Source organism: Coloeus monedula, assembly GCF_965178545.1.
Source record: "Coloeus monedula genome assembly, chromosome: 1".
Taxonomy (NCBI): Eukaryota; Metazoa; Chordata; class Aves; order Passeriformes; family Corvidae; genus Coloeus; species Coloeus monedula.
In genome coordinates this window covers 158,998,001-159,011,285 of record NC_138781.1, presented here as the reverse complement: position 1 = coordinate 159,011,285, position 13,285 = coordinate 158,998,001, and the positions used below count along the sequence as shown (strand labels likewise).

The 13,285-nt window shown below is 49.8% G+C and overlaps 1 protein-coding gene across 1 annotated transcript; it reads right to left on the bottom strand.

Annotated features, from left to right (window-relative positions):
* Positions 1–943: 943 nt before the first annotated feature.
* LOC309573142 (ubiquitin carboxyl-terminal hydrolase CYLD-like) lies at positions 944–11,243 on the bottom strand. Its single transcript, XM_082281853.1, has 14 exons — positions 10,435–11,243; positions 10,069–10,353; positions 9,756–9,825; positions 8,881–9,101; positions 8,220–8,373; positions 7,733–7,871; positions 7,019–7,129; positions 5,991–6,082; positions 5,202–5,268; positions 4,048–4,180; positions 3,712–3,820; positions 3,445–3,563; positions 2,615–2,834; positions 944–1,876 (listed from the first exon to the last, which is right to left on the bottom strand). Exons 1-14 carry the CDS (start codon positions 10,888–10,890, stop codon positions 1,692–1,694), a joined length of 2,361 nt encoding a protein of 786 aa, XP_082137979.1. The 5' UTR covers positions 10,891–11,243; the 3' UTR covers positions 944–1,691.
* Positions 11,244–13,285: the final 2,042 nt, after the last annotated feature.

The following is a 13,285-nucleotide window of genomic DNA, read 5'->3' as shown; positions in this document are numbered from 1 at the left end:
CTTGGATCTTGGCAGCAAATTATAGGGAATAATTAAGAGCTTAATGAAGCGTGGCCTGATGGTCACGGATTTCTGGGAATTCCAACAGCACTGTATCCCATTTTAAGTCAGGAAAAAAAACTCCAGGAAAGCCAGGATCAGTTTGGTATAAGTTAGATTTTTTTTTTTTTTTAAGAGCAAAGCACCAAAGAGAAGGAGTCCATTGTACCTGAGTAGAGATGTTCCTGAGTTTTTGGGAGAGGAGGAATGAAGAACAAGGAGAGTGACCTATGCCAGCCTTTGGCACCCTCATGGCTAAGATGCAATTCCTGACATTCAGGAACCATTTTGGTGGGCAGAGAAAAGCTCCTGGATGTCTTTGCACTTTCTCCTCAGGTATTTATGGATATTGAGGAGATTTCCTGAGCCTTTTCTTCTCCAGGCTGGGCAAATTCCAGCTCCCTCAGCCTCTCCTCATAGGAGATGCTCCAGTCCCTTCATCATCTCTGTGGTTTTTCCTTGGATTTTGTCTCTCTTGTACTGGGCAGCTCCAAACTGGACCCAGTATTCCAGGTGTGACTGATCACAGCTGAGCAGAGAGAAAGAATCCCTTGGAATGGATTCCACTTGGAATGCCAAAAGGATCCCAAACCACGCGTCCCAAGCCACCAGGACCGATCCAAAGCTCCAGGCTTTGTTAAAATTTCTGCATTTGGCATTAAAGAGGGGGAAAAAAGAGCAGGAACAGGGTTAAACCTGCACATCTGGGACTCCTGGATGCTTTCCTTGGGGTTTTGTGGAATCTGGGCATCCCACTGACTCCAGGCACAACTTCCCACGTAACAGCAGAGAAGCCCCGAGTTTACAAATTTATTTAACTTAAGGAACACCAGTTCCCACCCAAACCCTAAACCTTCCTGCAGTCACAGCAGGAAATCCCAGAGTGCTCATTTTTTTTTTTTTTCCATTTTTGCCCTTGGAATTCCAGAACTTGGAAGCAGATGCAAAATGGGACAGAAAGTGCTAAAAGTGAGGTTGGAACACTGAACCCTGTGCGGATTTTGCCAAAAAGAGGAAGCAGCAGAAGCCCAGATGTTGCTCCTCTGCTCAGCCCTCCTTCCAGTTTTGTTCTTGGAAAAATACCTATTTTTAAAGCATAGCTTCAGCTCAGGATATCCATGATTGGAAATAAGGGAGAGTGGGGAAAAGTGCCAGTTAGTGCTGGATTAGGGAAGTGCAGGGAACTGAGGGACACAGGTGTGGAAAATCCATCCCGGGCCCTCTCAACCACACCTGGTTCTCACTCCACAAATCCAGGATGTTTTAGGAAAGGGTGTGGTCTCCTGGTAAACCTGTGGGTGATTCCTTGTGTTTTGATTTCTGTTGGTCCCCAGCTTTGGAGGGAAGGGACAGCAGGGAAAAAAGGATGTGGGAAGGCTCCAGCTGCAGAGTACCCAGAGAGGGAGAACTGTGGAATGTGGGGAACGAGAATGAATTTGAGCATCAATAATTCCAAGTCCAGCTGTGCCCACGTCCCAACTACCACTGTGAAAAAGCCAGGATTTAACAAACCCAGCCTGACTTGGATAATCTGACACCAGGAGAGGTGAGAAGAGGCAGCTCAGAGCATCCAGACTCGGATGCTTCCACTTTCAGGGGTGATCCAAGCTCCCGTTCCTGACGTTGCTCGGTGACATCATCCCGGGACGGTGTCACTTGTAAAGTGCCATTTTCCTGCTCTGGTACAGGTACATGTAGGCATCACAAAAGAGGCGTTTGGCCACCCCATCCATGTCCCGAGGCTGCTCCAGGGCCAGCACAGCCAGGGGCAAGTCCAGGTATTTGGCAACTTCTGGGCACAGCGTCACTGTGGGAATGTTGAAGCCGTTTTCACCACCTAAGGCGGAAAAGGAGGAGGAAAATCCCAAATCAGATCCCAAAGGGATGAGTTCCTACAGCTCCAGCAGATCCCAGCACGCTCAACAGTCATGCAGAACCTCAGCTGGGAGATGTGGAGGCCAAAAGCAATGGAAGAGGCCGGATGAGGGGGGAGAGTGTTCAACCTGAAGGAGCTCCAGGAGAGCTGGAAAGGGACTTGGGACAAGGGATGGAATATCAGGACACAGGGAATGGCTTCCCACTGCCGGAGGGCAGGGATAGATGGGATATTGGGAAGGAATTCTTCCCTGGGAGGGTGGTGAGGGGCTGGAATGGGATTCCCAGAGAAGCTGTGGCTGCCCCTGGATCCCTGGAAGTGTCCAAGGCCAGGATGGGTGGGGCTTGGAGCAACCTGGGATAGTGGAAGGTGCCCATGGAAGGGGCTGGACCTGGATGATCTTTAAGGTCCCTTCCAACCCAAACCATGATTCCCTCATAAAAACAAAGTGGGGAAGGACAGGAAAACAATCCATGCCCACAAGCTGAGCCAGCTGGGATAGGATCCTAAATCCCTTGTTTGACCACAGCCAGAAGCTGGAAGCACCTGGAAAAACTCCCACCTGCTTGGCTTGGCCACTCTGGAATCCAGTGGAAGCCAAACCCAGAGAGAGCCTAAACCGGAGAGGAAAAGGGGGATTGAGCAGCCCCTGGCAGCTTCCCACATCCCATATCCCACATCCCATTCCCATTCCCTCACCGTGCCGGTCAGCCATGCTGTCGAAGAACATCCAGTGCTCGTTCCCAGGGCCGTATTTCACGAAGGACACGTAGTGACTGGTCTCGATGCAGAGCACTGCAAACAGCTCCAGCTTCTCCCGGGGGACCTGCTGGCAGCCCCGGGTGCTCCAGCTCTGGAATTCCTCTGGAATGTGCAGCCTTCTGGGTTTGTGCGCTTTGCGGTGGCGATGGGAGTGAACCTGAGGAGAGGGGACAGGGTGGCATTGGTGGAACCGGCCTTGACCCAACAGAAGATGGGGCAGAGGTCAGATTCCCGATTTATTCCCTGCTGATGTGATTCCCGTGCTCCCTGCTTGCCTGGGAATGGCATTGTGGGAACAGCCTGGCAGCAGGAAGCTAAAATGGGAATGTCACCCTCCGAGAGGCAGAATGGGAATGCTCATGGAGAGGCAGCAGGGAAGGATCAGCACTCGGTTCCTGAAGGATTAATCCTTATTTCTGGAACAGGTTGTCCAGAGAAGCTGTGGATGTCCCATCCCTGGAATTGTCCAAGGCCAGGTAGGACAGGACTTGGAGCAACCTGGGATAATGAGTTCCAGGGGGTGGAACTGGATGAGCTTCAAGGTCCTTTCCAATCCAAGCCTTTCAATGATTCCATGATTATTTAGCCTCTGTAGAAGCAGAGGATTCACTACCTCTGGCTCATGGTGGGAATGACCCTCAGGAAAAGGCTGCTCCATGCCCAACCTATGCAGCTGCAGGGACAGCCAGGGAAATGTGGGGATTTTGGGAGGGTTCATCCTGCTGACAGCTTCCAAGATGGATGTTGGGAACATCCATGGAAAATACCTGTCTGGAGCAGGAGCTGCAGAACTGCTTCAGGCCTGTGGCTGCAAACACCTTGTCCTTGAAACACTCCGAGCATTCCAGAGTGGCAACATCTCCACACAGGCAGCATTCCCTGGGACCTGCCAGGCAAACAGAGCTCAGAGGGAGTGTCTCCTCCAGATTCCACCTAAAATCCAGCTTGTCCTGCCAAAACTGGGACTCAGGGAAGAAGAATCCCACCCCAGAGAGCCCAGAGCTGTTGCTCACAGTCCAACATCCATAACTTACTGTCCAGCAGCAGATCTGTTATATCCAGCTCCAAGGAAGGGATGATTTTGCTGAACATTTTATATTCCTTCCCAAAACGTGGCATTTGGATAATGAAGCAAGATGGGATCTGGGGAAAAAAAAAAAAGGGAAGGGAGTCACCCTGAAGAAGAGCCAAATCCCAGAGATTTCTCTCTAAATTTGCTGTCATTATTCACAGGACAAAAGGGAAACAGGGAAAGCAGAGGCCTTTTCCTAAGTCATGTGTGGATTCAGTGTTGGATATAAACCATCCAAGGCCTCACAGGTACTTTGGGGAGCAGGAAAAGCAGGAAAGCAGAAGGAAACTGGACTCACCTCCACCAACTTCAGATCCGAGGACAGGAAGGAGCGTTCCACCAACTGCTGCACGTCGGGAACCACCAGATCCTCCTGTTTATCCATAAATATCTGGTAGCAGTAACATTCCTGCTCCTTCTGGCCTCCTGACCTGCAAGGAGAGGTCTTGGGAATCGGGATGTGGTGACACAAAAATTGAAGCTTCCCAAGATTTGTCCTGGGAGAGCTCCTGGGCTCAAGGCACCGAGGGTGGTTTGGTGCGACACAAAGCACATTTTCCACCCAAAAATACCGAATTTGTGCCAGGGGAAGAGGAGATAAGTAGGAACTTTGTCCTTGTTAGCCCTTTGGAGCACCACATCCTGCTCCTATGAGCAAAATTCCATTTCCCCTTCATACAAATATAAAAACTAGTTTAACATTTAAATTGACAAATGGATGCTTTGATGATTAATTTCAAAATGCATCCAGTAAGCCAAACTCAAGGTGAGTTGTGTGCAGATCTCCCACAATCCCTAAAAAGAGAGCAGGGAAAGGATTTCCTTGGGATGACCCCGTGCAGGGGAGCTGCAGCACAGAGTCCTCTTTGTGCTCGGCCTTTCCCAGCACTCCACGATCCACGGCTCGAGCGGCGGCTCCACAAAGGAGCACAGAACTCCCAACAATTCCCTTTCTGTGCTCCCAAACAGCACAGTTATTTTTGGCTTCCTCCAGCCTCTCATCCTCTTTGTAGAGTCCCAAAAAAACTGGGACTGCATCCATGGACTGCCTGTTTGAGAGGCTGTGGGAGCTGAGCCAGCTTGGCAGCCTTGGACACATCCCAAATTCATCCAAAAGCTGTCGGATATTGCTGGATCTGCCCTGAAGTTGGACATCACCTTTCTCAAACCCCTTCTGGCTCTCCCTGAGGCTGGAACAAGGTTTTTATCCCAATTTTCTGAAGGCAGCACCCTCCAGGGAGAGCTCAGAAGTGTCTTTTCCCAGATGGGAAGATCACGACCAGCAGGATCAGAGTCTGTTCCCAAGGGAAAGCAGAAGGAGCTGCACAAAACTCAAGAGCTGTGATTCCAAAAAGCTTTGGTGGAAAGGCACAAGTGACCCCCAGGGATTGTGAGGTGGAAAATTAATGAGCCTGGCCTTGGGAATTGCATCCCTCAGCTCTGAAAACTTACTGGAGCTTCAATAGTGGCTCAATTCCCAGGATCTGCTGCATTATGAGATTGAGGAACTCCTCAGGATCTGAAAAGTGAAGAAAGGATGGATCAGACCATGCCAAGAACTGCCTTGTCCCACTGCATCCAAGAGCTGCCAGATAAACATGAGCCAATTCCATGAACCTGGAATTTCTTCTTCAGGTTAGGGGACAACTGGGATAAAGGCTGAGAGCAATCGGTTCAGGCACAAATCCCAAGGGGAACATGGAAAAATGTGAACCAGCCTTCAGAGACTGCACTTCCATGGAATTCCAGGATGGTTTGGGTGGGAAGGGACCTTCAAGATCATGGAATTCCAACTCCTTCCATGGGCAGGGACATCTTCCCCTATCCCAGGCTGCTCCAAGCCCCATCCAACCTGGCCTTGGACACTTCCAGGGATGGGGCAGCCACAGCTTCTCAGGGAATTCCATTCCAGCCCCTCACCACCCTCACAGCCAAGAATTCCTTCCCAATATCCCATCCATCTCTGCCCTCTGGCAGTGGGAAGTCATTCCCTGTGTCCTGTCCCTTCATCCCTTGTCCCCAGAACCTCTCCAGCTCTCCTGGAGTCCCTTTAGGCACTGGAAGGGTACAGAGAGATTTAAAAACTGAAAGGATTTTCCAAGTGAATTTCTACATCAATTAACATCAGCACCTAATTAAAGCACATTCCTGGGAGAAGCACAAAGGGAAGTTGCCAGCTGGTGCCTGGATAAGGCAAAACACAGGGAAGCAGCTGGGGAAAGGTCCCAGAGAGCTCCTCACCTTTCTCAGCGTTGGTAAAGCTGGAGCACTGGCCCTTGTCCGTGAGCTGCTCCCGGAGGTGCATCACGCTGCTGGCCCGGACAAAGCCAGTCCTGGGAACAACAACCAGCTGCAGGTGAGGGAAATCATGGAATGGCTGGGCTTGGAAGAGATCTTAAACTTCATCCAGTTCAGCCCACTGCCATGGGCAGGGATAGCACCAATGAGATGAGGTTGCTCCAAGCCCTGTCCTGGGACACTTCCAGGGATGGGGCAGCCACAGCTCCTCTGGGAATTCCATTCCAGGGCCTCACCCGCCCTCACAGGGAAAATTCCTTCCCAATATCCAATCTAAATCTACTCTTTGTCAGTTTAAAGCTCTTCCCCCTTGTCCTGTCCCTCCATATCCCTTGTCCCAAGTCCCTCTCCGGCACTCCTGGAGCCCCTTGAGGGACTGGAAGTTGGATGGTTTCCCCTCATCCAGCCTGGCATTGCATGCCAACTTTGGGACCAGCTGCTCAGCAAGGCAAGGCTGCTGCTTCACCAACTCCAGGGTTCCATCCAGAGGTTGTTGGAACCCCAGGAATCCGCCTTCCTTCCTTTTACCGGGAAGTGCAGCTCCCAAGGCTTCCTTCTGAGCACAAGAGCTGTGACAGTCCCACATCTCAGGGAAAGGAACAACTGGAAGAATCACAGGATCATGGAATGGTTTGGGTTGGATGGGATCTTAAAGATCATCTAATTCCAATCCCCTGCCAGTGGCAGGGACACCTTCCACTATCCCAGGTTGCTCCAAGCCCTGTCCAACCTTCCCAAATCCAGAGCTGCTCTGGGAATTCCATTCCAGCCCCTCATCACCGTCCCAGTCAAGAATTCCTTCCCAAAATCCCATCTCAATCCATGCTCTGGCAGTTTAAAACCATTCCTGCTTGTCCTGAACACCTTTGGATGTGGCTGCCAGGTTTCCCTCAGTGCCAGGTAATTCCTTCAGGGCAGCAGGGAAGGAATGAAGGCAAGATGGGACAACTTCCAGCATTCCCTACACTCACCTTCGGAGGGGATTGACAATCTCATCCCGCAGAATTCCCTGGACATTCCTGTCACACTGTGGGAAGGGCATGAAGAGCATGGAGTCCAGCACGGATGTGCAGGAGAAGAGGCTGTGGGAAGAGTGGGATGGGTTTGAGTTTGAGGGCTTGGAAGCAACAGGTGGAACCAAAATGTGGTGGCTGGTGACAGTCAATGGCTTTGATGCCCAACAATCCATGCATGGAATTATAGGGAAGTGAGGGAAGCACATCTGAACAGTGAGGCACATCTGGAGAAATGAACACTGGGAGAAAGCAATGGAACAGCGCGGGGAGAAGGAAATTCCTACTTTGCAGCCAAAACTGCTCAGGGAAAGGCACCACTGAGTCTCTTCCTCTCCAAGCAGGGAAGTTGGGACCTCCTGGGTGGGTTGTCTGGAATGATTCCAGCCAGAACTTCCAGGGACAGAGTCAGCACGATCCAAGTCCAGAAAACTACGAGCTCTCAGCACCCTGAATGACAGACACAGGAGTCTTCAGGGCTGGAAAACCTGCTGGATTTGGGAAGGAGATCCAAAAGCAGCCTGGAGGTTTCATCTCCACAGTTACATCCTGCTCTACACCAGGTAAACTTCCAGCCATCTTGGAAATCCAGGGAAGTGCTGCAGTTTGGGGCTCTGGCCAATTAAAAAGTCACTCATTTAATGAGACTCCACCACCCAAGCAGGTCCTTACCTGAAGAGAGCTGCATCCATGTAGCAGGAATTACAATGGCCTTGGATGCCCTTCATCCGCCCTCGGAGGACACGGACTGCTGCCTCATTCCTGAGGGGAGGAGAACTCTCTGGAGCCTGTCGAAGAACTTCTTGTCCTCCTGCAAGAAAAGGAATTTCCTTCACCTTCTCATCAGGGTCAACTCTGCCCTTCCTTGACACCCCGAAAGTCTGAGATGAGTCTGTAACTCTCAAATTTAAGGTGGCTTCTCAATCCTGCTTTTCATAAATCACAATCTTTCAGATGTGTGGGATGTTCCTTATGAAATCATTTAGATTGGAAAAGACCTCTAGGACCATCGAGTCCAACTGTTAACCCAGCCAAGGATGTGGTGTGCTGTAAACACCAAAAAACAATGCTTGAAGAAAGGGAAGAAACGGTGCCCACGTGGTTTCTCCATGTCCTTCTGCCATCACAGCCCCGTTTTCCTGCTTCCCAGAGGACTCACTGTAATCCCCGAGGGATAAATCAGAGTTGAGAAAGCTCTGGAAGCGCATGTCAGGCTGGCAGGAATTCAGCCTCACGAAGAGGCCGCGCTTTGGGGCGCAGTGGAAGTAGGACTTGCCCAGCCACTCTCCAGCTGTGACCCCCTTGTCTTCATCCTGGGAAAACAGCACCAGGGTAGAGCCTGAGAGCGGGATTTATGGAATTATGGTTGGAAAAGAGATCTGAGATTGAGTCTAACAATGCAATGATGCCAAGGCCACCACCAGATCATGTCCCCAAGTGCCACATCCACAGGGATGGGGACCCCACCCCTGCCCTGGGCAGCTGTGCTAGGGCTGGACAACCCCATCCATAAAGGAATTTTCCCAATATCCAACCCAAATCTCCCCTGGAGCAATTTGAGGCTGTTTCCTCATGCCCTGTCCCTTGTTCCCACCTGGCCTCACCCTCCTGCCAGGAAGTTGTGGAGAGTGAGAAGGTTCCTGAGCCTCCTTTTCTCCAGGCTGAGCCCTCCCAGCTCCCTCAGCCACTCCTGCTGCTCCAGACCCTTCCCAACTCCATTCCCTCCCTTATCCTGCACATGGGGATCCCAAAATTCCATCCCCCGCGTTCAGCCACTGGCACCAGCACTCCCAGGTCCTTTTCCAGCTTTCCAGCCTCACCAGTTCAACTCCAGCCATTTTGTCCTTGATTTGGGGCAGGTAGCCCAACCAGCGGATGATTCCTGAAACTTGATTCCCTTTGTCCAAGGTGATCTGGACCATGGAGTTCACTTCCAGGGGTGAATTCCCACTTTCTCTCTCCTCGCTGCTCTCGCTGATCTCTTGTTTCATTTGGCTTGGTTTTCCAAAGCCCACATCAGAGTCGAACGTTGGGAAAAAACCTGTTGGGCAACACAAACCATCAGGAGAGGTAGGAATTCAATCCTCTGGATCTAATTCCAGGTCTGTTTTGGAAATTCCAGACTACACACACCAGCAGGAAGCTGAGTAGCAGAGACACAAGGTGCAATTCCCAACGTTCCAAGCTGGTCTGACAGTATGAGAGGGAAGGATCCTGCTCCTTGTTTCCCTGCTCAAAGCTTCACATTCCAACCTCTTGCTGGCCCTGGAGCTAATCCAGCCCTTTCCAGACTACTGGAATGGCAGCAGGGGGTTTATTTCCTAATTGTTCTACTGATTCCTTGTCTTGTCCAACAATTCCCACCATTGCTGCTGGCACCTGAGCCTTTCCCACCAGGATGAAGCTCCTGCTCCATCTTTTACAGCTGAAATAAAGGCCCTTTAACCAGTGGTGCCTCTTCCCTGAGGGATTTCTCTGCTACAATTGGATTCTACTCACAAACGGGATCCAGCTTCAGCTGCCTCGCGCAAAGAGTTCTGTGTCGAACTCGAGATTTTTCTGTAAATCCCAATCATTTAAGACCAGCTGGAAGTTTTACTGGAATTTCAGCTCCTCAGTATCCTCCAGAGAGGGAATAAATCCCCTCTGATTCCCCAGAATGTGATCAGGAGAGACACATCCAACGATCACCTACTTTGCAAGCTCTCCTTCACAACAGAATCCATGGGGATTTCCCTGAAAATGTCAGTCGTTCCTTCTTCTTCCTGAAAGGAGGGAAAACTCCATCAGCTAGGGAAAAAAAGCCATCAGCTAGGGTAAAAAAATCCATCAGCTAAACACTGGAATATGAAGGAATTTTTTAAACATGCCTGGGAAGTTTGCATGTAACCTCACATCCCTTTTGGACATTCCCTCTACTTCTCTTTCATGTCCCACCATAATGTGTTGTTTTTCTTGTTCTTTTTTAAAAAAAATCCCAAAAAAAACCATGGAAAAGCTGCTCTTACCGGACAAACCTTCACAAACCACTGGCTCCCTTCCCTGTAAACTGCCATGGCAATTCCTTTGGTGAGGATCTCATCCACGTAGAAGCTGACGGCATCTCCCACTTTCACGGGGACCACCTCCTCTGTGTCCTGCTTTCCCGGCTTCTGCTTCCCATAATCGTTGCCTGATGTGGGAATAAACTGGACTTTGCTGAAGGGCAGGAAGACCCCACAGTTCATCTGGCACTTGAAGTACTCGGTGCCGTGGTAGGATCCGTCGCTTCTCCCTCTGTTTTCCCCCTCTCCCTGAAAACACGCCAGGAAGGGACGTTACACACAGAAAATTCCATGGAAAAAATAAGGAATTCGCTGCCATAGCCCCCTTACCTGCAATTCCACCCCGAAAAACACCGGAGTCAGCACAGCCAAGCTGGGCTTGTAGATGCTCCCGATGTAGCGCACGACTCCCGGGAAAAATTCCCGCTCCACCTCCACCATCACGTTTTGACCTGGCACGGCTCGGAGAGCTCCTTCCAGGCTCAGCCTCTCCAGGAAAAAATTCAAGCGCTCGCTGTGGCTCCCGATGGCCAGGAGGAACCCGGCGGCTTCCTGGCGCACGGGCTGCAGGACTTCCAGGTTGATGGTGACCGTGGAGCTGTCGTCCAGCATGATGACCTTCAGGAAGCAAGCCGGAGGCCCATCCTCGGAAAAATTCCGCAGGTAGCTCCTCTCGCTGCAGAAGCACAAGTTGCCAGCTTGGAAGTACTTGCTTCCATAGGCACAGTCCTCCATCAGGATGTAGAAGCAGTTCCCGTCTGCTGCTGGAGGCAGGAGGTTGGACATGGCGGCTTCCCTGGGTTGGGAGAGTCACAGCAATGGGGATTTGTGAGTGCTGGCGCAGAATTCCCGAATAATCTGGGGTTGGAAGAGGTTTTAGGCTCAACCTCAGGCTCAAAGCCTCACCCAGGTGAGTTTGAGCGTCTCCTGAAGCCTCCCTGCTCCCTTTTTCCAGGTGTTTCATCACCCTCTTGGTGATTCAAAATTCCATCTAACCCAGTTTCCCACATTCCTGCTCGTCCCTGTTCCCCTCACTGTGCTTCCATGGGAAACGTCCAGCTCTGCCTTCTCCACTAAACCCTCCCACGATGAGGCTGTACAAAAAACCCCCCACGGAATGGTTTGGGTTGGGATGGACCTTAAAGATCATCTCATTCCATGGGCACCTTCCCCTATCCCAGGTTGCTCCAAGCTCCATCCAACCACACCTGGAATAATTCCAGGGATGGAAAGGCTGCTCCAGCTTGTCCAACCTGTTCTAACACCGTCCAGCCTCATTAAGTTCCACGTTTTGTTTCCTTCCTCACAGGAGTGAGGCAAAGGATCAATCCTGCCTTTAAAAATTCCTTGGGAAAGGGATTCCCACTCTGTCACTGCAGCTCCTCTGTCTTGCTACAGCACATGAATATTCAAAACATATGCAAATCACCTAGTGAGGTACTAAAGATCTCCAGCTTTCCTAACAAATATTTAATTATTTATTATATAATTTGTATTAGAAGAAATGCAAATATTCGGAAGCAGGAATATATTTTGGTGCTCATTTTCTTGGGTAAGTTCTGACAGTGAAAATTCTGGTGGTTAAAAGTCCAGGAGTTAAATTCCAGCAGTTAAATTCAACTGGTAGAATTCCAATAGTTAAACTCAACTGGTAGAATTCCAGTTCAATTCCAGTAGTTAAATTCTACTTGTTAAATTCCAGTAGTAATTAAAATCTACTTTTTATTAAATTAAATCTCACTTTTTACCCCTCTCCATCTCTCCTTCGAGGATTCCACGAAAAATTAGGATCCCAAATTTTTGTTTCAACATAAAGGGTGAGTAAAGAAAAAAAATTTAAAAAATAAACTCTTTTCCTCACTAAAAGCCCAAAATAAATTGATTTTCCTGATGAAATCCCCAAGAATAAACTATTTAATTAATCAAAACCCCAAGAATAAACTGTTTTTCTCATTAAAAAACCCAAGAATAAGTTTTCCTCATCAAGCCTGTTTTCTGCACAAAAGCTCCAGAAGAAACCACTTCCCTCAGCAAAACAACATAAATAAACCATTTTCCTCATAAAAAGCAAAAAATAAACACATTTTTATCACAAAACCCACAAGAATAAATCATTTTCCTCATCATAAAGCAAGAACAAACCATTTTATTCATCAAACCCCAAGAATAAACCGTTTTCCTCATCAAAACCCCCCAAGAATAAGTAATTTTCCTCATCAAAAACACACAAATAAACCATTTTCTTCCTCAAAAGCCAAAATTAAACATTTTTTTCTCACAAAAAAACTCAAAACCAAACAATTTTCCTCATCAAAGACTACGAATAAATCCTGTTCCTCATTTTCAAAAAAAACAAAAGTAATTTCTTTTCCTCATCCAAACCCCGGAATAAACCCTTTTTCTCATCAAAAAACCCGAGAATAAACGATTTTTTTCACGAAGCCGCAAGAATAAACAGCTTTTTAAAAGAAAATACACAAACTAATTTCCTCACCAAAACCCCCAAATAAACCATTTTCCTCGCGAAAACACAGGGACAAACCCTTGTCCTTATCAAACCCAAGTGTAATGCGGGTATTTAAACCAGAATATTCCCCATTTCCCCCGATTTCTGGGAATAAATCCCCGTTCCCAGCGCTCTGAGCGGGCTGTGGGTTCGACCCCTCGCCTCACCGTCTCCGCTGCCGCTCCGGCCCCGGCACTTCCGCGTCCGGGCGCGCGCGCGCGGCCCGGCAGCCAATGGGGAGCGGCGGGGGGCGGCCAGCAGCCAATGGGAAGGAAGGGGTGGGGCCAGAAGGAGGGAGAGGGCGTGGCTCCACCGTAGGTCCCGCCCCCTGCTGGATGGGCGGGGGGAGGGCGGGAACTGCGTGAGGGGCGGCGGGAGGGGGGTATCCCCATGGACCCAAATCCCTGTGGATCCGCCTGTTTCCATGGACCCAAATCCCTATGGATCCTAGAGTGTGTGTCCCCATGGACCCATGTTCCTACGGATCTGTGCGTGTATCCCCATGGACCCAAATCCCTGTGCATTCGCCTATGTTTCCATGAACCCATGTCCCTATGGATTTGTGTGTCTCCTCATGGTGCCATGTCCCTGTGGATCTCTGTGTGTCCCCATGGACCCAAATCCCCGTGGATTCACGTGTGTTTCCATGGACCCAAATCCCTATGGATCCGTGAA

Bases quoted from the DNA above. Each gene is read 5' to 3' on its own strand.
- LOC309573142 (XM_082281853.1), bottom strand. From the start codon at position 10,890: ATGTCCAACCTCCTGCCTCCAGCAGCAGACGGGAACTGCTTCTACATC. The intron at 7,872-8,219 runs GTGAGTCCTCTG...CTTTTCTTGCAG, and splicing joins TTTATCCCTCGGGGATTACA to GAGGACAAGAAGTTCTTCGA. The intron at 1,877-2,614 runs GTGAGGGAATGG...TTTCCGCCTTAG, and splicing joins CAGCATGGCTGACCGGCACG to GTGGTGAAAACGGCTTCAAC.